The following is a 26,006-nucleotide window of genomic DNA, read 5'->3' on the forward strand; positions in this document are numbered from 1 at the left end:
AACCTAGTGACTAGTATATTTCACATTTTTAGAAGCTAAATAGATGACTGTATTAACATAGGGGCAAGAACATCATATAGTATTTCAAATAACCTATAATATTGGAGCACAACGGACATTTTTAAATGTATCCCCTTTATCAATGGCTGTTAGCTGATATATGCTGCCCTCTTAGAATATAAAACAGCATGCTTCTGAACATTTGGGAAAACAGTGAAAAGTATCTGTTTTATGTTTACCATAAGTCACTGATGGGAAACAAGATCCAGCACTGATTAAGTCTTTAGTTTGATCCAACTCTCATGTTTTAAATGTGAAGAATAATCTACATTCTTTCAAGAAGCCATTGTAAATATACAATATTGTTTGTTACTTGCTCCCAATCCAGTTACATATATTTAACAATCCTATGTCAAAATACGTTTAGTGGCACCATCTGAGCTGTTACATACATGTATAAAACTGATTTATATTCAGATTCAAAGCAAAATTAATGGTAATTAGATTTTAAAAGCTCATCAGATTCAATCATTCTAAAAATATTTGGAAGCATAAAAATAAATGTAGATTCAGCAAGAAAGATAAACATCAAGCCTATGTTTTAAGTTGTCTAAATTAGCAGTTTGGTGAAGTGGTTAAGGCACCAGGCTAGAAATTGGGAGATCGTGAGTTCTAGATGACCTTGGACCAGTCACTCTCTTTCAACCCTAGGAAGCAGGCAATAGCAAGGCATTCCTGAAATCTTGCCAAGAAAACTGCAGAAGCTTTTTCAGTCACCAGATGTCAATACTGACATGAAGGGACCCCCCCCCCCAAATTAACAAATACATTTATTATCCTGAGACAGATATCTTCCCTTACAATTGATTTACTATATTGGGTTTTAGAATGAGACATTTCATTTCTTCTAAAAATACTTCCATTTATCTCATATGGTAATAGAACATTAATGAATTAGGGTTATTCTAAATAGTCAAGATGTGCGACAATTTTATCAAGTATATAAATATATGTTTTTCTTTGCAATCAGTCCTTCTTATCTGGTGAAATGGATTCTTCCAAACAATATCCAGTGAAAAAACGAGTGAAAATTCATCCTGACACTGTGACAGTGAAATATAGTTCTTATTATCCACAGCCTGGAGAAGAAGAGCATGAGGAACCTAGTGAAGATAATGAGAGTTTTACAGAAGATAATCCAAAAAGAAGATTGTTGAGTGATGGACAACGAACAGGAAAATCTTTCTTTGGAACAATTGACATTCCATTTCAGACGGAACAGAAGTTAGAAGTCAACAAGAATGAACAAGGCCAAGATTTTATAGAGAGAAGCATTTTTCAGTCCAGAAAAACTTGGGCTGTGCTTTTTGGATCTGCTTTGGCCCATGGTTGTGTAGCTGTGATAACTAGACTTGCTGCCGATCGTTCCAAAGTGCCATCTCTTGAACTGATTTTCATTCGTTCTGTTTTACAAGTGTTTTCTGTTTTAGTAGTGTGCTATTACCATGAAGACCCTTTTGGACCAAAAGGCCATAGATTGAGGCTATTCTTCTATGGAGTATGTAATGTTATTTCTATTACCTGTGCTTATACTTCCTTTGCAATTGTTCCTCCAAGCAATGGGACTATTATGTGGAGAGCTACCACCACTGTTTTCAGTGCCATTTTAGCATTTTTACTAGTGGATGAGCGCATGGCTTATATTGATGTAATTACTGTAGTGAGTAGTATCTTTGGTGTTTGTTTGGTCATGATCCCCAACATTGTTGATGAAGAAAATTCTCTGTTGAATACCTGGAAGGAAGTTTTTGGATATACAATGACAGTTATGGCAGGCTTAACCACAGCTCTGTCCATGATAGTATATAGGTCCCTTAAGGATAATGTCAGCATGTGGACAGCATTATTTAGTTTTGGTTGGACTGGAACAATATGGGGAGCCTCAACTATGTTTTTCCTTCAAGAGCCAATAATTCCATTGAATGGAGAAAGCTGGAGCTATCTCTTTGGCATCTGTATATGTTCCACAGTGGCTTTTCTTGGGGTCTATTATGCGTTGAGCAAATTCCATCCAGCATTGGTTAGCACAGTGCAACATTTGGAGATTTTGATAGCCATGATTCTTCAACTTCTTATACTACACATCTTCCCCAGTATTTATGATATAATTGGAGGAGCAGTTATCATTATTAGCATAATTTTTCTTGCATGTTATAAGCTATCTTGGAAAAATTTTAAAAAACAAGATTACCAGGAAATATTAGATTCTTCCGTTAAATGAATACAAAATTATTGTATTTTTATGTAGTGCAGAATACAATTAATATGACTGTGTTTGTGTGTATAGTGCTATTAACAGCATATCACAATTTGTTGCTGAGATACATGACATCAAGTCATCCCTAATACAGTTCAGTAGAGATATATGAAAATATCTTTTTATGATATGTGAAAAATGTTCAAAAATGTGAAAATTATGAAAATAATATTCTTAGTATACAGAAAGTGCCAAAGATTAATGTAGGCAGTTTTTGCTATGAAAATGGTATATCTATATAATCATCAAGAACTAATCTCAGTTCAATGGAGTCTTTACTTTTTTATCCTTGGAATCTAGAAAACATAATTTTATTCTATATTTAAAATAACACAGTAATCTTGGTGTGGAATAGAAATAAATCATAACAATCTTATTCCTTTACTTATAATTATAGAAATAATTATATAGAATTTGTCTTTGATCTTTGGTATGTGGTTCATTGTTAAATATAACATCTGAATTGTGTACCTGCAGTTCTTTTTTAAAATAAAATGTAGTCCTACTTTTGAACACTTTCATCAACGATTTGGATGACGGGATAGATGGGGAACTCATCAAATTTACAGACAACACCAAGCTGTCAGGAATAGCCAACACTCCAGAAGATAGGTTTAAGATACAGAAGGTTCTTGACAGATTTGAACATTGGGCACTATCTAACAAAATGAATTCAGTGGTGAAAAAAGTAAGGTTCTACATTTAGGCAAGAAAACCCAAATACACAGGTACAATACTGGTGGTACCTCGGTCAATGGTAGCACCATGTTTTCCCCAAAGTAATACCTAATGCCACCGTTGCAAGGTGAGTGGAAGACCTCCTCCCGAAAATAAGACCTGGTGCCTCTTTGAAGCAAAAAAAAAAAAGACCATCTTATTTTCGGGGAAACACGGTAATTGTGAGAGGGATCTTGGAGTCCTAGTGGACAATCACTTAAATATGAGCCAGCAGTGTGCTGCAGCTGTCAAAAAAGCCAACACAGTTCTAAGTTGCATTAACAGAGAGATAGAATCAAGATCACGTGAAGTGTTAATACACTTTACAATGCCTTGGTAAGGCCACACTTGGAATACTGCATCCAGTTTTGGTCACCAGGATATAAAAAAGATGTTGAGACTCTAGAAAGAGTGCAGAAAAGAGCAACAAAGATAATCGGAACTGGAAGCTAGAACATAAAGAACAGTTGCTGGAATTGGGTATGTCTAGTTTAATGAAAAGAAGGGTGAGGGATGACGTGATAGCAGTGTTCCAATATCTCGGGTTGCCACAAAGAAGAACTAGTCAAGTTATTCTCCAAAGGACCTGAGGGAAGGATAAGAAGCAATGGATGAAAACTAATCAAGGAGAGAAGCAACCTAGAACTAAAGAAATTTCCTGACAGAACAATCAGTGGAACAACTTGTATCCAGAAGCGGTGAATGCTCCAACACTGGAAGTTTTTAAGAAGATATTGGACAACCATTTTCTGAAATAGTATAGGGTTTCTTGCCAGAGCAGGGGGCTATTCTAAGTATGTAGAGATAATGAGCAATTTTGTATTTGAACAGATAAACACAAGTTACCATTTTAGGACTCAATTCAAGACCAGAAAAATTATAATTGCGAAGGAAAAAAATGAATGTAGTCTGAAGACAGTTGATGTTAATGAAAACCATGTCAACTTTGTAACATGGGTTTATTTCGTAAAAAAATGTGTTTAGGATTACAATGATCAAATATTTGACATAATTATGTGGGATGAATAATTCAAACATTTGATAATTCTGATTGTGATTATATGATCCACAAATGACATGACATGAATGACCTTATTGTGCTCAGAAGCTGTGTTGGGCTTGGCCCAATTAGTTTTGATGGAGATGACCAGCAAATACCAGGGCTATAGTCTGAGAAGTCAAAAACTATCCCTGAAAAAGGCTGTACTAAACCATTTCCACACTATTGCCAAGAAAGCATTAGCAGCTGAGCTTGACTGGAAGAAAAGTTTTATGTTACCTAATACTTCTATGTTATTGTAATTCCAATATTTCAAGTCTCTATTTTATCCCATCTGAATGTTTTTGATTGAATGTGTGTGTAGGTGCTCAATAGATAAAAAATATCAGCTACATACTCCCTCACAAAAATACACAATGGCCCAGAAGTATGGGAACTAATACTAAGACAAAGTTACCTGAGGTGCCTGAAATAAATACATTTTCCACTGAAATGCCAATTCTAAAAGTATCAGAATGAAATATCCAGCAAATTATATGAATCTGGTTTTACTTTTTTAAATAAAGGATGGTTTTAAAAAAAGCAATTTCTAGCAGCCTATAAGACTTATGAAGCTTAATCAATTTATACAATATTGTAAGATTTTGTATCCTATCATTTGATTTTATAATAAATACCAACGATGTCTTTTTTTTTCTTAGTACAGACCATCACGAATAGATAGTCTGTATCACTATCATAAAATCCATTTTCAATCTTAAAAAGAACCCTGGAAAGACTTTCTCACAGGCTTCAGATGGAAAAAGCAGAAATATATTCTCATATACCTAATGATGAGAAATTGCTTCAAAATTCTAAAAATTGTAAATGGATAAAGGAAAATTAAGATTGGATACAAGAATAACGGAACTTTCCAGTAAAGAATAAGTAGGTAACACTGCTCAACACCTGTCTCTGTGTTGCCAACATGATTGTTTCAAAAACAAGTACTCTAAAACAACCTGGAGAATCAAACCATATGTTCAGAAGGTATAGCAACCAGGCCTTTAAAGAATTTGCATTAATTATAATGTTAACAATTTTATTTAGTTTTCATGTTTTATATTTTAAGTCAAAACTTAAGTTAAAAATATCATGTTCAATATTTTAAGTTAACTGTATGAAGTTCATTAGGACAGGAAGGCAGGATAAAAACTGGAATAGTTCAGTAATTAAATAAATTTCTTTTTGCAGGATAGGACATCCATCAAGGGAATTAAAGCAGTTTGACATGGATTATCACCAATTCAAAAGGATTAAACTGTTTTATAGATTAGGTAATATTCCAAATATCAAAAATATTATTAAATGAATACAAAAAGATACAAATATCATTGTCAATTTCAGAAATGCCAGGCATCTCTGTGTATTAACAATTCAACTGTGGAGATGGTTAGTAGTATCAAGTTTTTGGGTGAAGTGGGCACAGCAGTGTCTGCATTTTTTGCGTAGTATGAGAAGAGCACATTTTCCTTCCCTTATTCTTACCACTTTCAATAGATGGATGATTAAAACATCCTGCTGTATTATATTACTGTGTGGTTTGGATATATTACTGTTTCGGATGGGAAGGCTATGCAGAGAGTGGTGAAGACAGCAGAAAAGGTTATTGGAAGTGCACTTCCTTCTATCCAGGGTATAGCATATAAGCGATTTGGGGGTCTATAGTATTGTCAGGGACATTACACGTTCTCTCCAGTTACATATTCTCTGATCAGTTTTCTTTGTTACCTTCTGGGAGGAGGTTTCGCAGTATCCAAAACAGAACAACTAGATTCGGTAAGAACTTTATACCATATGGTATCAATCTTGTTAACTCTCAAGACTCTTTTTCTGCTATGTATTCAAAATGGACTGTGATTAATATGTGTGTGTGTGTTTGTGCATGTATATATGTATATATGTATGTGCATGTGCGCATGTATGTGTATATATAATATTACATATAACACACACACACACACACACACGGCATCAGAATTTCATTTTTTTAATGTGTACCAGTGTGTTCACACAAAAAATGACAATAAAGGTAATCTTACCTTTTATTATGATAATGATATTTCACTAGTGGTATTATAATTGCCATCTATAAGTGTTGAAACAGAAGGAGCTAGGTCTCTAATTTATTTCCATTAGCCAGACTAAATTAGGAGCTAAGAGAGCATATTATTCTATCTGTATCTCCCAAAATCAATTATCAGCTAGGAATGGAACATGACAGGGAGTGTATTATGTTCCTGCCTTGCATGTGATCTTTCCACAAGCCTCTCTTATTCTGTAAAATCAGAATTCTGGTCTAGGTGAGCCTTTGGCCTACCTAGCACAATTCATACATATTTATGAAGGATCCAGTAAAATTTGTATTGGACACTATAGATGTTTGATACAAGAACAGAACCAAAATTCAAGGTGATGTGGCATTTTCTATTGCCAATAATTTGATCTGAAATTCATAGATTGAGTGTTCATCATTCATTTCCAATGGTGGACTGTTAACAGAGTTGTATAGTGTACTATATTAAAAAGTGCTTAGGTTCTTCTCCCCTGCATGACCTATTTATGCCACAATCCTATATACATACAGGCTAATAAATTATAATATATTTCCTCTTTGGTAAAAATATACATTAATTATAAACTGACAAATAATGATAGACTACAGGATTCTTCTCTCTTCTTACTCCTATATTTTAAATGCTCTGAGCATTAATTTCCAAAATCATATACACCCTCAGACATTTAGTAAATTTCAAAGGATAATCCTTGAAGAATAATGCTCTGAAATAGAGAAGTAATCAATGTCCAAAGGGATCAATCACCTTATCTTTCTTGATGCAGGTAAACTGGAAAAACTGAGGATCACTGATCAATTTCATTATCTTCACCAGTCCTGCCATTTTAGAAAGCACACATTTAATGTCAAAGCACTAGTTATCTGGTATCCCCAAAATGTAGTCCAGTTGTAAGATTTGTTCCTGATCTTCAGTTCTTCCATCCAGTTGAGGAACAGAAGACAGCATGTCATCTGACTGCACAAAAAGGGGGAAACAACCAGCAATAGCAGATAGGCGAAAGAACGCTTGTCAGAACTGATTCCCCTCTGCCTCCCGTGTTGCTATGGTGACAAGAGACGCTGTTGTTTGCCTGGGAGCAGTTGCCAAATCCTTGAACAGGTACATTATGCTGAATTCTTGCCATTCTAAGAATTGATATTTCAAATCTACCTTTCTTTTTTATGCTTTTGCTTCTTAATCTTTTGTGCCTTTTTCTCCTGGTACAGTTAGGATTGCATAGCTCTGAAAAAAAGAACACTTCATAGCTACTTATTCTGCAAAACCACACAACCATTTTATATTGCCATCAGAAGACCCTGATCACCCTTGATCAGACAGAATTAGCCCTGTCTCATTTCTTGCCTACATTTTAAGCAATCTATATAAATCTGCCCCATTCTGGAAAATATTGTAGTCAGATTTTTCTACTAAGAATAGGATAGGATAGGATCGGATAGGATAGGATAGAATAGAATAGAATAGAATAGAATAGAATAGAATAGAATAGAATAGAATAGAATAGATTTTAGAAGTCTTCTGGTCCAACCCCCTGCTCAAGTAGGAGAACTTATATCATTTCAGACAAGTGACTGTCCAGTCTCTTCTTAAAAAAAAAACCCGGTGATGGAGCACCGACAATTTCTGAAGGCAAGCTGTTCCACTGGTTAATTGTCCTCATTGTTAGGAAGTTTCTCCTTAATTCCAGGTTGCTTCTCTCTTTGATCAGTTTCCAACCATTGTTTCTTGTCCTTCCCTTTGGTGCTTTGGAGAATAATTTGTGGCAACCTCTCAAATACTAGAATACTGCTATTATGTCACCCCTATTTCTTTTTTTTCTTTAGACTAGCTAAACCCAAGTCCTGCAGCCGTTCTTCATATGTTTTAGTCTCCAGGTCTTGGACCATCTTAGTTGCTCTTCTTTGAAGTTTTCCAAGGTCTCAACATCTTCTTTGTAGTATGGTGATCAAAATTGGTTACAGAATTCCAGGTGTGGTCTCACTAGGGTTTTATAAAGCGGTACTAATACTTTGCGTGATCTTGATTCTATGCTTCTGTTTATACAACACAGGATTGTATTAGCATTTTTGGCTGCTGCTGCACATTGCTGGCTCATAGTCAAGTGATCATCCACTAGGACTCCAAGGTCCCTCTCACAGTTACAGTTTTTGAGCCAGGTCTCACCTAATCTGTACTTATATCTTTGATTTTTCCTGCCTAAATGTAAAGCATTGCTTTTCTCCAAATTAAAACTTATTTTGTTGGATGGGGCCCATTGTTCCAGTTTGTCAAGATCTTTTTGAATTCTGAGCTTGTCTTCTGGGGTGTTGGCTGTTCCTGCCAGTTTAGTGTCATTTGCAAATTTGATGACTTCTCCTTCTATCCTGTCATCTAAGTTATTTATGAAGATATTAAAGAGTACTGGACCTAATACCGAGCCTTGTGGTACCCACTGCTTACTTCTCTCCATGTGGATCTAGTACCATTGAGGACTATTCGTTGAGTACAGTTTGTCAGCCACCTACAGATCCATCTGGTGTGATATTGTCTATTCCACCTTTTTCTGGCTTACCAAGCAATAGATTGTGGTCTACTTTGTTGAATGCCTTACTGAAATCTAAGTATACTATGTCCATAGCGTTTTGCTGGTCTACTAATTTGGTCACTTTATCAAAGAATGAAATAAGTTGGTTTGGCATGAACTGTTTTTAACAAACCTATGTCGGCTACTGGTTCTGACTTTGCTTCTAGTTGTTTGCAGATCTGTTTTTTGATTATCTTTTCCAGGATCTTCCCAGGTATTGATGTTAGACTGATTGGTCTGTAGTTTCTTGGGTCTGTTTTTTTTCCCTTTCTTGAAGATGGGAACCATATCAGCTCTTTTCCCATCCTCAGATACTTCTGGTGCTCTAGGATTTTTGAAAGATACGGTGCAATGGTTCTGAGATAAAATCTGACAGTTCCTTCAGAACTAAAATTGCTATTTTTCAAAGTAACTTTTTTGAGCTTCCTCTACTGCATTTATTTGATCAGTTTAACCTTGGTCAATTATTGGTGGATTTCCCAAGAAATGTCTTATATCTTAAGGTAAAGGGTGGGAAATATATTCCAGGAGCTACTCGTTGGTCTGTCAGAACACCACAATATTCTCTTCCTAACAAACACAAATTAGTGAGGACAAAGCATTTTTGTTGGCATCCAGGTTAGAGTAAGAGGTCAAGAACCAATGGGTGAGTTATATTATTGCTAGGGAGGAAAGGTCTTGATGAACCTCTACTTTATGTTCTCTGATAATTCTTCAAATTCGCTGATGATCAACATAGCCACAATTTGCTCAACCCAGTTTTCTGGATTTGTGTAAAACTGAACACTGAACCATAACATATTTGGATAATATACTAGGTATAAATTGGATACACAGTCTATTTAGTCAGAATGTCAAATCAATCCAGGCTTAATCTGTTCTTCCTGCAATTATATGAATTTCTTCCACTTTACATTTCAACCTAATTTCCACCTATACTTTTATAGTCCACTTATTCACCTAATATACTTATTCACCTATAGAAGAGGAGTGATATCAGTTTATATCCTCACCTTTCTTAAAACTATAGAGAAGAGGGAGATGAAATTTCTTGAGGATACCTCCAATCATTATCTGGCAAAGATCCATTTCTGTCTCTCTAGGCATTCAATTTGCTTCTCAATAATTCATTCAAGATGTATATTCACATGATAGTTATCCATGGTCTTCTTGATTCATCTACTTTTTAAGTTTGTGCAACACACTGATGGTCAGCTAGTTGATGGTTCATCATATCTGTAGACACAGCAATTCTCAGGGCTGGTAGCTAATGTGTTGTTTATTTGTGATTTTACATGGAGATTAAATTCCTAGTTTGAAAATCATGATTTACAGCTCAGCGTATTGTATAAACTTAGTCAATTGTGGTTTCTTCCATATACTGTTAAACCAACCATGGCTTAGTGTATGCTGTGAAGTAAAATGAATCATGAGTAAATATATCATGCTAACATACATTATTATAAACTTTATTGTCATTGTATGTGTATACATACATACATACATACATACATACATAAAGTAGGAACAGCAACAGTTGCTGCAGTTTTATAAAACTGTGGTAGCTTAGTGCCTATACAGCTTCTCACATATCTCTAATAATGGCTAGAAATTTGCTATTTTTTATTTGAAATTTGGGGATCTGGACTAATTACAGTAATAGACTCTTAAGAAGGTGAATGGGGCTAAAAATATATTTAATTCAGGACTGTAATTAGCCCAGTTCTACACATCATCTCATAAAAGAAAATGAGACAGCAGGCAACAATGGCAGCTGTTAAAAATAGTTCCTTTTCTTTTTTACTAACTCCCCCTGGATCATCCACCCACTAATTTATCCTAGGTCAGTCAATAAACTAAAATTCTGGTAAGCAACTGATAAGCATCAAAAAATAATATGGAACTCACAAAACCTCAGGAGCATTTGGTGTCTTAACAGATGTTTCAGGATACTTTTTTCATACTAGTATTAACAATAAATAAATAAATAACCCCATAAAACTCAGTCTGTTTATAAACAGATGAGAACAGTTGCACTATTAAAGCCATATTTGGAGCACCCTATCTTAAAAGAGACTGAATAAATGGGTTTTCTATTATGGGAATATTTCTTAGAGATTTTGCAGATTATATAGATTATACAATTAAAAATAAATGCTTAAGAAAAATTCACAAATTGATTAACAGAGGAAAACGTATTAAGTTGGTTATGGGAATATTAAACTAATTAATTAAAGTGGCAATATTATGCATACATGTTTGTATATAAGATCTAATATATTTGGTGCCACTCTCCTTTCAGTCATATATAGCTGATTTGGATATTATCAAGATAGAATCTACCCAATCAATGTCTGGAAACAAAGATCCAATTGAAGGTCCCCACCTATTAGGAATGTTGGTGGGATGGAGCATAGGGGCATTCTCATCCTCCTGCAGAACAAGTTGTCCAGGGGCAAATGTAGCCCCTTTTATTATGCTCCTCTGACTATTTCAAAAGGCCTTCAGTGATAAAGATGGCTTATTATTGTTGCCTGGGTGAAAAGCAGCATGCTATGAGGTTTGTAGCAATATTCTGATACTGTTATTATACTATTTTATGGTTATTGTTTATTGTATTTTGACTTGTAAACTGCCTAGATTTGATCAGATTGAAAGGGATAAATATCATAAAAAATACATAAGAAAATAAGTAAGACTGTAAATGTGGCAGGCCTATTACTCATCAGACTTGGTATAATGGCTATTGCTACAGCATTTAAATAGAAAAACTGCTAGGCCAAAGTATATTTAAGAGAGAGAAAGTCCCTTTAACAGAGTGAGACATAATTCTAAGCAAGTGTTCACAGCATTATACTATACGTGCTGCTGTGGATGTTTTGTACCAATGATAACATTTATCAAATTTCTGAGGTCCATATTTATTGCATCCAAAGAACACTGAATACCCCTTTCAGGCTGGACACAAGAATAACTAAAATTGAGGTTAGGGCATGAAGATTAAACTCCTAGCTGGAGTTCTAGTTCTTTCTTCCCAGGTTTACTTCTTCTAATAATGGCTGATGATTTTTCAGCAAGTTATATTACTGTCATAGAATAAAAATTAGAGAAATCTGAGCTATCAGAGGATTCACACAATTCTTTGATAGTACCATACTTAAACGCAGACTTCTGCAAAAATCCAGTGATGATGAGGTCTCCAGATGGAAGGGAACACTTAACCCAGGGAAGCAGGATCCCTAAATGAATGGCTGTAAGTCGAGGACTACCTGTAATAAAGTATATATTTCTATATGTGTTTACATTTATTAGTAGTGAACATTAATGATATTTTAGATTGGACATTAGATAACGTCATGCCTGTTCTTTGTTTGGTTGTTTTACAGCATAATGGTCAGCAGAAAGAAGGAATTTGCCTTGCAGGTTAGTATGAGATATTAGTCCCCCAGTGCAATTGTTCTGTATTTTCTGCTTGTATGAAGAGGACAAAAATGTCCCAGTACTTCTATATTTTTCCAGTGAAATTTACATATAAAACAGTAGCTGTAAAACAGAACACTATAGATTTCTAAATATGAAGTTATTAATTTTTAAACTAATTTGATGATTCAGAAAAGAAATGCAAGTACTAATGTTAATCATGGCAGTGCAGAAATAGCTGACAAACTTCTACTTAATTTGCAGAATAAAAGTAGATATTATTCTAATAAGGGCATTGTAGTTTAACCAATGTTCTCATTTCAATGCAGGCATAATCTTTTGCTCAGTTTAATCTTCATGAAAAAGAAATTGTCCTTTAAACTCCTCTGTCATTGAGGTGGATAGTTCTACACTCTTATTTAGAGAATTTTGTCTGGTATACCCAGTTTGTTAAGCCATGGCTTGCCTAGCCATAATGCACTGATGAAACCATACTGCGCTGGGTTCATATAACTTGCTAAACAAAACCATATTGTGTTTTAGCACATATGGGTGAATCCGGCCCACGTGCCAATTATTCAGGATCAGTCCAATACAGATGCATTCTGACATTCATCTAAGCTATTCATGAAAATAATGTGAAGAAGAAAATCCTGCTGGTTTGTTTTAGTTATTGCAAACCCTTTAAGTAAGATGCCCTTAGTATGGATCTGATTATGCCTCATTACTCGTCCCCACAAATATTGTGGCTTTCTCCAAGTCCTCAAAATCCTCCCCAAAATGAAATCAGATGTATTTGCTATGCCACCTGCTAATATCTCATGTTAACAATTCCAGACAAGATGAACAATAAGAGAAGGCTAAGACGATGAACAAACCTAGTAGTGTGATGGGCTTTTAGAGAATTTTGTGAAATAATCAAAAACTGTTTATAACTCTAAATGTTTGTTTCCACCTGTACCACAATATATCTGAAACATTCCGGATGGCATTTAGTAAATTTGTATCCGGATACACATTTAGGCTGAGCAATGCATCAAGCAAAAGATGCATTAGAATTAGTGGAAGGCCCTCTGCCTGCATTAGTCAGCAGCAGCCACAGCTTTTCCCAGGCTGTTCAACTGCTTAAAAACCGATTTTAAACAGCATCTTTAAATTGTGACATAGAATCTTGAAAATTAAAAGTTGATTATATTATAAACATCCCTATGTTACAGTTATCTTATTCTGATAAATTATGGTCAATACAAGGTATGATACAATGTATTAGTTTTTTAAGGTGCACATGTCTCTTTGTTGGCTTTGCTTCAACAGAGTAACAGAGCTATACTTCTGGAAATATTTAATTATGGAGTTATAGGAATATATTTGTGATTTCTTTATTTATATAAATGATTCCATAAGGGATATAATCTCTATAAATCCTGCCATCATGTGGCCAGAAGAAGAAATTGATTATTTTTCAACTCTGCCAACTATTTCTATCCAAGAAGACCTGTTGGTTTTAGTGGAATTTTTCTGTGGTGACTCTGAGCCAGCTACTTAGTGACCTTAAAGTGATCCGCCATATTCAGAATGCAATATCTGAGACTAAACTTTTCTATTCAGAACAAAATTAATTGAACAAAAGTTCCTTCCCAGTGAGAAACATGGTGATGTTTGCAATGATCGTGCCGCTGCCGCCACTCACAGAAAGACACCACGTCCTTCGTGCTGATTGCGCCCCTGCTGCTGCTTGTGGCAAGATGCTATGTGGCTCTTCACGCTGATTGCGCCACTGCTGCTGCTCGTGGCAGGACGCCGCATGGCTCTTCATGCCAATTGCGTCAGTGCCACTACTCGTGGCAAGAGGCCACACAGCGCATCATACCAATCGTGCTGCTGCCACTGGTCATGGCAGGACTCCGCTTGGCTCTTTGCACCGATCGCTCTGGTGCCGTTGCTTGCTGCAAGAGGCCGCAAGGCTCACCAGGCCGTTTGGGGCAAGTGGCAGGACTGGTGTGAGCAGTGCAATGCGCTGCATGGCCTCCTGCCGCAAGCAGTGGCACGGTGTGATCAATGTGATGTGCTGCATGGCCTCCTGCCACAAGCAATGGCACTGGCGAGATCGGCATGATGTGGTGTGTGGCCGCAAGCAGCGGCACCGGTACAATCGCAGCCGAAACCAGGGTCCTACTCCTACAGTGAAAAGATGGTTAAGGATAAATGACACAGCTGATGAAAGCGAAGAAAATTGTAAGTGAGGATGCCAGTCAAGAAGCAATATGGAAATATCTTAAATAACAGTCGTATTGTTTTTGTCAGGTATTATTTAATATTTTTCATTAATATTTAAAAACTCTTTCTTATAGTTTAGTTTTGTGTACCTCTTTTATTGTTCTTATTTAAGTATTAAATGCGTGAAATAATAAACTACCTTTTGGTATATCGTTTTTTTCGTACGTCAAACAGTCATTAGGGCCGGTTGTTAAATTGTTTGAATCTCTCCCCTGCTTCTATCACATAATTCCTGCTGATAGACTCTCCAGTCAGTTAGGTAAGCAGCAGGAGGTGGTGGTTAGCTGCTGGATAGAAAGCAGGGCTTCTGGGAAGGGGAAATGTATTCTATGCTTTCAGTCACTCTTTCTCTCCTGTTTTTCTTGGAGGATAGTTTATCAAAAGTTGGCTAGTTGAACTGTTTCGCCCTTTTCAGGACATGCTTAGCTTAAACTTGTCAATAACTCAGAGAAAGCTGAGAAAAAGTAAAAACCTTTAATTTCCAAGACAGTGAGAATTTTGATACAACTCTATCATGCATATTGTGTTTCTGATAGCAATATAAGTTAATGTATAATTTGATTTTGATAATTACATATATGATATAAATTTCAGTAATTTCATTAGCATGTTTTGATTTTGATATTTTTTCTAGTATTCAAGTTTACTAAACATTTTCTTAGCAATATTTATACTTCAGAGATAGATATTATTTCATCAATTTAGTGTTCATTGACAAACAAGCATTTACTAAAAGTTCCATAGGCAGAGCTACACATCCGACTATGCAATGTAAACTTTGTAACACAATAAATGTTTTATTATTATTTATGTTGAATGCCATTACATTCCATGTGATGTTTCTGAAATATTTTGTTCTTTTACAGATTAAAATACATTATTTTATATTTTAATTGTGTTGCTGCCTTAATACAACAGAAATACGTGACCTGCAAATAACATTTTATAAAGTCAAATGTAATATTTGCTAGTTTAGATTTGGATTGATTCAGCACTAATCTCTTGCTTTTACAACAGAGACATGGCTATTTCTAATCTTTCTGCAGCCTATCAGCTTAAATATATTTACTTTCCAATAACACTCTGGCACCCAGCAAGAAAATGGTTCACAAATATTCTTGTTATGTATCCTAACATTTCTAATGATTTTTTTCTTCATTACCGGTTTGCATTTTTGTTCAAAGAATTTTTTTAATATGTTACTAAATTATGACTTCATCTTCTGCAAGTAGTTTTTAGTAACACAAACATGCATTTTTTCATGTATTAGCCCATCAAATCTTTCTCCAGGAAGCTATGCTTTAAAAAGCAATTTTGCTTTATTGCCGGGTTTCTCAGTAATGTGGTTTAATTTTCACACAGATGGTTGTCAGTAATCAAGAACACTGGGAAGAATTTCTGGGGTCCAAAGGATTGATTGGTAAGATCTTGAATTACAGTTATTTTATGGGGTTCATTTCTCATTTGTTCAGTAATATTAATGTTCAGTCCATTATAGTACTGTAGTATGAATCATACCTCTGCTAAGTCATGCTACACAATAATATCTCTGAATGAACATGCTAACAAATGGAAGAATTTCCTTGGCAACAGCAAGCGATAGCTAAGCCTGAATGGCAACTCTCCAATTCTATTAGCACTTTGGGGACACCCATTTGTAGGCAGGAACATCAATAAATAAATGCTTCTTTGGGTTGAAACAGAATTTGTTGGTATTTTGTGTGGTATCTTCCAAACCATCAAAACAACTTCCTATCTAAAACTTGTAGCAAATAGAAAAGGGTGTCTGTAGGCATTTATTAGTTCTATCAGACAATTATAATAATTAACTCTTTTCATTTCTAGATATGTGATTGATTTCTGGAATTATTCTGACATGCCACTTTCTGCTGACACAGGTTAATTTCTTTGCAGTAGTAGATGCTTATCAAGGCTGGTGTGGACCATGTAAAACAGTTGTCAATCTCTTCAAGAAAATAAGAAATGAAGTTGGTGGTGACCTGCTGCATTTTGCTGTGGTAAGAAAAAGTTTCAGATCTATTAAAACAGTCAATAAATCCCACGAGCATTCATGAGCATTCCCAGAAGGGATCAAAAAAGTTAAGATGGTAAGCAAAATTCACTTAATGCTTAAGTGTCTGTCTCACTTAATAACAGACATTTGGGGCTCAGTTGTGGTTGTAAGTCAAGGACTACTTTGTATTGTATTGTATTGTATTGTAGATTGTCTAGAACAGACCGAAATAGAGGGTGCTACTAAAAAAATTAAGATCCTATGCCATGAAGGTTTTATAGATGAACATCAGCACTTTGAATTGTATTCAGAAACCCACTTGTAATTGAGCCATTTGGCTATCTGAATGGCATGCTTATATTTTATTAATTTAATTAATCAAATTTTCTGGATGCACAAAATGCAGTGCAAATATTGTAGTTTAAATATGGTTACCTTATTTGTGGTTCAATATGTTGCACAAACACAGTCAATATATTAGTAAAACAGTATACTTAGCAGAAGAGCATTAAAAAGTGCTTTCATGACACACTAATGCATTGGTAATATGCTAGGCAATCATGCTTTTGCTTATTAAGGAATATTTTCTTGCTTGCACTGGATGTCAAATTTTGAATGCCGTGAAATTACAGACATTTATTTTATTCTGTTTTCTTGTCTGCTTTTCATTTAGGCTGAGGTAGATTCAATTGATGCTCTAGACAAATATCGTGGAAAATGTGAGCCAACGTTTCTGTTTTATGGAGTAAGTTAGTATCAAAGGCCAATTTCATTAGACAATATTCCCATCAGTATTATTTTTTCTAATAAACCTTGCTGCCAGATTTGTTTAAGACAGTACATATACTTCCAGAAATATCTAACATGCTCATTTGATTATTCTCATTAATTTGTATGTAGAGATGTATATTATAGCCGGAAAGCATAGCATCATATATGTATTATCCTGATAAGCTACTTGTATATATCATAGAGCTCCCACTAGCAGGGATATTGCATTAATTGTACATTATGTTTTATATTATGTTATGTTATGTTATGTTATAATAACATTTCATTATTTTAATACATTTTACAGTTATTACATTGACTATTGCTGTTGCTTTTGTATACTATTTTGTCAAATATAAGGGGCTTGTCAAGAATTTCTTATGCAGAATTACATCCCTATTTATTTATTTGATTTATATCCACTTTTATTTTTCTACAACTCCCCATGATATACATAATAATTCCCCCTGGTTTTTGCTCTACAACAGCAATTTTGTGAGTCAGATTGTACTGAGAGAGCGTGATAGGCCCAATATTACCCAGCTGGTTTCCATACCCAAAGGAGGTCTAGAATTTCCCATGGTGTCACAATTTCTAACCCAACCATTATACCAAACCGGTTCAAATAAATTTGCTTAATTTATCATGAGATTGTCAATTAATTTATCACCAGTTAAATTTGCAGACATTTATATATTAGCCATTTAAAAAAAATACAAAAAAGATTTACATTCTTCAGTTTTCTTTCCTTGCCTTATTTTCTCAATCGTCTGCAAAATTTTACTTTTTTCCTCATTTGATATCTGTACATACTAAGAATGCAATTCTTTCAATGTTTATAATAACACATTTTAAACGGTAAAATTAGATCAGAAGTCTTCTATTGACAATAGCAGTGTATGCGTGTTGACATGAACTGCGTTTGTAAAATAAAGTCACTCCTTTCTGTTTGAATTCAGGGGGGAGAATTGGTAGCTGTTGTAAGAGGTGCAAATGCACCATTGTTACAGAAAACCATTCTGGAGCAGCTGCAAGCAGAAAAGAGAGTCTTGGATCATGGAGCAGAGAGAGTGGTGGTAATTACAAGTCTTGTCATTTAATTACCATTAGAATGATAGTGACCCTTGAAAGGAATGGAGATTCTTGAAAAAGTATTCTTCTTGTCTAGAAGAATAGTGGTATTTTTAATAGTGGCTGATATTGGAGCTATAGTTCCTAGGAATCATGGGATAGGAACTCTTGAATTCTGGTAGTAGTTCAGAATGTTGGATTGAACCCTGTCTCAGAGCTTACATTTAAATTAAATTTAATTAAATTTAAATTAATTACATTTAGTATGGTCGGGGGTGGTGCTATTGGCAGAATTCTCTAAGTCACTGCTGCTATTCAAAGTTAAGTTTGTGGCCCTACCTAGCGAGGTAATTACTTAAGCTTGTCAATAAACCTAGTGCATTTTACAGTAAATATATGAAATACTCCCATTCTATAGGAGAAAAAAGTCATTAATTAAAAATAGCTGCAATTGATTGCTGAAAAAACAATATTTGCTTTCTAATATAGTCTATAATTTGCAATATCTTACATAATGAGGCTAGATCCATGATGAAGCCCTCCCTAAACAAGAAGAAAATGGCACTGTTGGAGAAGGGCTGGAAGAAGACAGTGAGAGTGAAGAAGCAGGTACATTGTTCTAATTTATACAGAGAGACATAAACACTGTCATTAAAATTCTACTTAGTGAGGAATTCTTTCAGATATTTCAGGTTCTATCGATGTTCTTGCTACTTAAGTTTTCCCCCACCCAGTATCCTCCAGATGTGTGTTACATGCTGGCTGGAAATCATGAGTGCAGCAGTCTAAGATGCATTGAAAATATTTAAAAAGTCATTTTTACACAACAGTATTATTCCTCTCAGAGATCATACTTGCAAAAAAAAAAATACAGTAGCTTAGTATCAGTTATCAGCAGTTATCTCATCTGAGCTTTGAATTTTTTTTACTAATTTTTCATTCAATTGTTTCTGATTGAAAAGCTAAAAATTATTTTCATAGCCAAGGAAATATCTTGTATATGATATCTTATTGACTATATTGTGCAACTCTCTTACAGACAACCTGGATCAGTGATTTTCAGCAGAAGAGAACTGATGTTGTTGTTTTGCAGATCTAATAGATATCCAGTAATGAATCAAATTTGGTTTGCAGAACAGAATTGTTATAATTAATCTCATAGCATCTTGGTTTTATCAGTGGAACTAAATTTCTAACTAATTTTCTAGCATTATTTTCATAGGGTCTGAAATATTGGTCAAAATATAAATTCACAATATTTAATTATCATAATAGTTCTGAGGTCCTTGGTATTCTCTGAACTTAGTTGTTTGCTTGTAGACATTTCATTAACCAACTAAGTAACATCATCAGCACTACTAAGTATAGAGTTTGCTCCCTGTTTATATACAATAGCTTGCCCTGCCAATGTTGGTAGTGGGTATCTTGGTGGTTTCTTGATTAGGGGAGTGCTTTTTTGTAAAAAAAAAAAAAAAAAAAAAAGTGCCGGAACTCACACATGTCATACAACCTGCCTTGCCTATCCTACAAGGTTTCCATCCAAAAAAGGTGCCAGAACTCCATTCTGAGCATTCTATGACAAAAAAAAAGCCCTGGATTAGGGTATTGTTTTTCAACCCAGTACTTGCATTCTGAAAGTGAGATGACAGTTCTGACAGTTGGTCAAAAGAGGCTGTCAAAGTCCTGTCCCAGTATCTGAAGCATGTTGGCCTAGACGGGGTAAAAACATTTTCAACTCAATCCTACCAGATTGAGTGGCTGCAGGTACTGAAGCCACCTAGTTCCAGGATATTCCATCTTTGATCATTCAAAGATGATGCACCGCCTGGGGATCTCCATCAACTTACAACTCCTATTCAGTGAGAAGTTGGGCAGTGAGAGAAGGAAGGCCTTTGCACAGCTTCATCTTGTGTACCAGTTGTACTTTTTCTGAATCAGGAGGTATTCCTTGGTTTGTTCATGTGACACCTCTGCTCTGCAAACTGATTGCCAGTTTACTTTCACTGCAATTCAAGATGCTAGATACAACATAAAGCCTTACATGGAATAGGGCCTGGTTACCACTGTCTATTTTCCATAGTATCTATTTGGTCAAATTAGCCTGACAGGGTCAGCATTCTTCAGGTTTCTTTGAAGAAACAATGCAATACATCCAGGAAATGTACCTTCTGTGTCAGTTTCTGTGCCTTCCACCTTGTTGGCATTCCAGAAGACCATAGACTTTGTTGTTTTCCTAGGCTTTGGAGTAGAGTGATTAGAGCCTGCTCCACTGGATGTTAGATACTGGTAGAAAGTTTTGGAGTGTCTGTCAGATTTGCCATCTTGTTCTTCTTTTTAAAAAATATAACATAGTTTGGTTTTGTTGTACAGGTAGTCCTCAAATTACAACCACAATTCAGCTCAAAATTTCTGTTGCTAAGCTAGGCAGTTATCAAGTGAGTTTTGCCCCATTTTACAACCCTTTTGCCACACTTATTAAGAGAATCACTGCAGTTGTTAAATGAATTATACAGTCATTAAGCGAATCTGGCTTCTCCCATTGACTTTGTTTGTCAGAAGCTGGCCAGGAAGGTTACAAATGGTGATCCCATGACCACAGGACAGTGCGATTGTCATAAGTAAATACTAGTTGTCAAGCACCCAAATTTTGATCACATGGTGAGGGAGATGCTGCAATGGTTGTAAGCGCGAATACCAGTCACAAGTCACTTTTTTCAGTGCCATTGTAACTTCAATGATCACTAACAAATGGTTGTAAGCTGACAATTACCTGTATGTGATTTTATATTTTATAGATATATATTTGCCTCAAGTCACTTGGAGTTGGGTGGCACCAAAATAAATAAGTAAATATGTATATGTTTTAAAGTTATATTTTTCTCTCATACTTTATTTGTAAACAATAAACAAATGCAAATGATTTATATATGCTTTTCTTTTCCACATTTTTCATTTATTGTTATGCTATATTACATCAAAAACCAGAGAGAACACAAATGATCATTTTATTAATTCCAAAGGTAGCAGATTACAGTGAGTTACTGGTCTCCTACATCCAGAATGCCCAGTATAAAAGCTACAAAGTTACATTGCTCTTATAAAGAACTTTGATCAAATATAATTTCGGTATGCCTATATACCAGTAGAAGATCCTAACTATGAATATGGGGTATGCCAGAAGAAACATAAAGGGGAATGTAGTGAACTTGACGTATTTAAGCAGTACATGTGTGAGAAAATAAGATTAAGAATGATCAAGAATGATTGGGTGCTGAATGAATGTGGATTAATTCCCAAAGTGAATGACTAATACAAAAGAAAAACATTAAGATTGGTTGGTGAAGATCTGAACCACAAAATAAACATGTGAAACAGGAATGAATAGGTTGAGGAGATCCTCAAATGACAGCTGTGTGAAATATAAAAAACATATAGTAGTATATAGATACCATTTTGTAGTCCTAACAAGGATTCCTAAAGCAGTAAAATATACTGAAAAAAGAATTGAATACAAGGAAAATGAAGAATATTGATTTAAAACTGATCATTGCTTACTGAATGTTATAAACACTTGCATAAAAATGATTTATGTTGATGTAGATGCATATAAAATTAAAATGCACCAATATATTAATTATGGCATTGTTTGAATCCATTCCCATTCAGAGAAATAACTGAAATTGAAATCCATTGAAAGCAATGGGATATATTTTGAGGCAATTTTAAGTACAGGCTGGCACCCTGAAATGGTTTTACGTTATCACTAAGGGAGACAGAACAGGCTTTGTAGCCCAAGATGTGCCCCTTTTATTGCATACGTTTGTAGGTACCGTATTGTTGTTGTTAATTGCGAAGTCGTGTCCGACCCATCGCGACCCCACGGACAACATTTAAACATGTACCATATTACTGCATTGCAAAACTGTCTTTCAAATGCCTTATGTAGGATACGGACCGGATGTGTTACGCGTAGGCCACGCCCACCCCGGCCCCGAAAAGGCAAAAAACGTCGCGATACGTCACGTGACGCGATCGAGTTTGACACCAGTTTCTTATAGCTGTTTTGGATTGACAACGGTAAATTTCTCGCAAGCACTTGCATCTTTCGTTGATGCCAGAAGAGGGTGCTATATAAACTAGGCTCGGTTGATATGAATCAGGGCGAGCGCTTTAAGAACGCGCCGGGGAAAACAGCTTCTTCGACTTCGGGCGGAAGTGAAGCCTGGAAAGGGGCTGGGGGTGTGGCAGCCGCTGCTGCTACCACAACAACCGAGTGTCAAAAGGGGTTCCTGGGAAAGTGGTTTGGTAAGTCGGCTTTCTTCTCTGCTGACTGGTGGACGGGAGCTGATGGCTCGCTGCCGTGGCAGGGAGCTGTGGCTGGAGGGAACCGCGAGTTTTTCTCTCGAGAACTCGAGAGCAGTAGCTCTCTGTCGGTAGCCGGGGCACCCAGGAAGCCGAGCCTTTCATGTAAAGCAGCGGACCTTCTTTTAAAGCGGCTGGAAGTGCCACGTTCTGTATCGCTCTTTGTTATGTATTGCATTTATTATTTATTTCCTTGCAGTCTTTTCATCCTTCATGGTCTTGCATGGCTTAACCTGGTTTACCCGTAGTTGATGCTTTAATAATGGATTCTTACATTCGGCGGGTGATTGGATTGAATGGTCCCTAAAGTCCATTCCGAGCCTTATACTCTGTAATAAAATGATTCTGTAAAATCAGATGTTTTTAAAACATGGTGAAGGAATATGTGTGTGTGTGTGTATGTGTGTGTGTGTGTTTTTAAATCTCTAAGTAGTGTTGAAGGAAAAGTCTTCATCATGGTTCAGTCCAAGCTGGGAATAAACAACATGGTGACTGCTTTAGAAAGAAGGTTGCAGTTTATTGAAGAGGAGAGCCAGACAGAAAGATGGCTCTGGAAGAAAAGAGAGAGAGAGCACTTGTAGGGAGTGGGTTTTTATACCTTTTTGAGCCTTTTGTTTGGAGGTGTTCCTGTGGCATAGTGTCCAATATTAGGTGCCAATTCTTTTTAAATGTTGGATGTCACTTTGAGCTTCCAGTCAGGTTTTGAAGCACATGCCTCTCAAAATTCTTCACAGCCATGGTCTTCATCAGTACATAACCACTGGCTGCCCATTTTCAAGGATATTTTCCTGCCTTAGCTCTTAGGTCAGTGCATCCAGGTTTGTAATGTCCAATTGAGGTTAGCCAGTATGCAAGCCAGGCTATTAAATTTCCTTAAATTGCACATAGTGAGCCCTAGGACTCCCAATCTGAGTCTACCAGTGCAAGATATTCAGGGCTTAGGTTTGGAGATCTCTTTTCTGTTACTTCCCTAGTCAGGGTATATGAATTCAAATCACCTGAGGGGGCCTGGTTTCCACCCCTGGAATTTTGCTGGAAGTTGTTCCTACAACGTTTTAATGACACAGGCTGGAGCTTTACTAAAGGTGCGTGAAAGAGATAGATTCAGTATGATTATGAAGTGTGTGTGTGTGTGTGTGTGTGTGTGTGTGTGTGCAGCTACTTATAAAAAACAGGCAATACAAACATTCTAGATAAATTTTCCTCCTACCATACAGAAATCCAAGGTGTTCAGGACTTGCTGAGCCTTTTGTTTGGAGTTGTTCCTATGGCATGAACTTTGGCCTGAGTCTGAGTGTGCCTTTCTGGTATTCTGATGATGGTGGTTTAATCCTATTATGTCCCAGAGGTCATATCCTGCTTTCCTGGGGCTGTGGCTGATCACTCTTAGATTTTTGGTATGAGGGATTGTTGATTCTAGGGATCTTTCTTCCTAATCCTAGTTTCCTGACTCCAGTCTTTCTGACAAGATTATCACATCTGCAATTCTGCAGACTTGGTTTCTGTTTGGGACAGAGAGATTTGGGGTTGGTTTCTGCTTTTAAAATCCTTTAGGGAAATATATTCTGCCTCTTAAATATTTCCAAAAATATTTCTGGGGGGGGGGCTGACTTCCCACAATAGGAAGGAGACAATAGCCATCCGCTTCCAGAAAAAAATCTTGCTAAGTAAACTTGTAGGGTCTGAGAATCAGGCAAAATTGAATGGAAAACTAAAGACGTATGAGTATTTATCCTAAAGCACTGAAAAACCTGCTAATAATTTGGTTGAGCCTTTATAAAGTATCTTTGAGAAATCCTGAAGAACAGGAGATGTGTCAGGCAAATTGATGGAAGGGAGAGATTTTTGTATGTTTAGAAAGGGGGAAAAGAAGGATCTGGGGAGCTACAGGGAAAAAAGAAGGACCTGGGGAGCTACAGATCTGTCAGTATGATATCAGTACTTGGGAAGATTCACCTTCCTTTTTTTAATATGGCAGCTTCCTACATAGATTATGAAGATGCTGTATGCATAGTATATATTGATTTCAACAAAATATTTAAAGTATCCATGACATTCTGATTTGTAAGCTATTAAAACTTAGACCTGATATTATATTTAAGTGGGTCCACAATAGTGCTCAAAGAGTAGTCATTAATGGTTCTTTATCAAACTGGAATGGGTTTTGAAGTGCAAACCATTTTTTGTTGAGTTTTGCAGATTAAAGTCACTATTTTGTAATGGTTCCATTCCTTTGGAATAAACACAGTTTTAATCAGCTGTGGAGGGAAGGAGAATTCATCCCAGTGTTGCTCCTTTGTGTTGTGTCTCAGGGGTAACATTAAGACATTGATACAGGCCATCCATTAGTTCAAGGCATAATATTACTACATCAATGATATCCAGTGTTATAGAGCTACCCCAGACTATGCTGGCAATGCTATTGATGTTGTGCGGGTGTGCATGATGTCTTTTAGAGTCTGTGTCAGTCCTTCAAGAGAGGCTAGATCAGGGGTAGGCAACCTTGGCTCTTTTATTACTCATGGACTTCAGCTCCCAGAATTCCTGAGTCAGAATTCCTGACTTAGGAATTCTGGGAATTGAAATCTATGAGTCTAAAAGAGCTGAGGTTGCCTACCCCTGGGCTAGATGAAGAAACAGACATTGCAAGGATTTCAGGAATATGATCTGTTTTTATAGGATATAGTAATAAGACCTTGAGAGTCTCTCCAAGTTTCTCTGTCTCCCATCTATCACCAAGCAAAATCAAGACGGGATGCTTTCTCATACTAGTTTTACTCTGATTCTGGTTTTTTTTAATGGTTTATTCCTTCTGTTTCCTCTAAATGACTTTCATATTTTCCTTAAAGCCATTTCTAAATTGCTTTAAAGATTCTTGTCAGCTTACTGTTCTCCTGATGGGAAAGCATTATTCTTCAAGAAATAAGTTGTGATTTAGTTCTCCTGGACTCATTACTTTTGTTAATTACCTGTTGTTGAAGTTGTTTTGCTGTAGACAGACTAGGTTCCACTTTGATTTCACTATGGAAGATGCTCAAGACAGGGTTCTTTCCCATTGATTTGTTGATTGCGGGATGCCATTTGGGTTTGAAAGCTTCAGTGAATAAAGAATTTCTTACACTTTTTTTATTTGTTTTTACTGTGAATATTTTATTGTTATTTTGCCTACCAGGGATATTTTATGGTTTACTGTACATGTTTTATATGCTACAACACTGCTAATCACTAAAAATATTATAAGAGTTGGCGATATAAAAGTTGAAAGAATGAATGAAGCCCTCCACTTTTGCCCAGGCACATTGGTATTTCATCTGAAACCACTCCTGTGGATGTAGTGTCTGAAACTACTGCGGGGGTGTAGTGTCACAACTGACGTCTGA

General features: G+C 36.0%; 3 protein-coding genes across 11 annotated transcripts in view; all 3 read left to right on the plus strand.

The window, feature by feature from the left end:
• The window catches only part of SLC35G2 (solute carrier family 35 member G2), a 5,715-nt gene extending 2,896 nt beyond the window's left edge, over nucleotides 1–2,819 (plus strand). For all 4 annotated transcript variants that reach the window (XM_039356345.1, XM_039356343.1, XM_039356342.1 and 1 more), the window contains one exon: nucleotides 1,031–2,819. In XM_039356345.1, coding sequence (XP_039212279.1) covers nucleotides 1,049–2,281 — 1,233 coding nt within the window. In that variant the 5' untranslated portion in view covers nucleotides 1,031–1,048 and the 3' untranslated portion in view covers nucleotides 2,282–2,819. The remainder of the gene's footprint in view (nucleotides 1–1,030) is intronic.
• A 4,388-nt stretch (nucleotides 2,820–7,207) lies between these two features.
• NME9 (NME/NM23 family member 9) lies at nucleotides 7,208–19,764 on the plus strand. Its single transcript, XM_039356370.1, has 8 exons — nucleotides 7,208–7,249; nucleotides 12,098–12,134; nucleotides 15,771–15,828; nucleotides 16,323–16,426; nucleotides 17,096–17,167; nucleotides 18,153–18,269; nucleotides 18,789–18,873; nucleotides 19,304–19,764. Exons 2-8 carry the CDS (start codon nucleotides 12,102–12,104, stop codon nucleotides 19,318–19,320), a joined length of 486 nt encoding a protein of 161 aa, XP_039212304.1. The 5' UTR covers nucleotides 7,208–7,249; nucleotides 12,098–12,101; the 3' UTR covers nucleotides 19,321–19,764.
• A 2,625-nt stretch (nucleotides 19,765–22,389) lies between these two features.
• The window catches only part of VPS8 (VPS8 subunit of CORVET complex), a 95,884-nt gene continuing 92,267 nt past the window's right edge, over nucleotides 22,390–26,006 (plus strand). For 2 of the 6 annotated variants that reach the window (XR_005558286.1, XM_039356336.1), the window contains exon 1: nucleotides 22,390–22,569. The gene's annotated coding sequence lies outside the window, so the exon portion shown is untranslated. Of the gene's footprint in view, nucleotides 22,570–22,592; nucleotides 22,796–26,006 lie in introns of those variants that run through there. The other 4 variants (XM_039356340.1, XM_039356338.1, XM_039356337.1 and 1 more) reach the window with 4 other exon arrangements.

This window comes from Crotalus tigris, unplaced genomic scaffold (genome assembly GCF_016545835.1).
Source record: "Crotalus tigris isolate CLP2741 ecotype Arizona unplaced genomic scaffold, ASM1654583v1 scf7180000018824.943158, whole genome shotgun sequence".
NCBI lineage: Eukaryota > Metazoa > Chordata > Lepidosauria > Squamata > Viperidae > Crotalus > Crotalus tigris.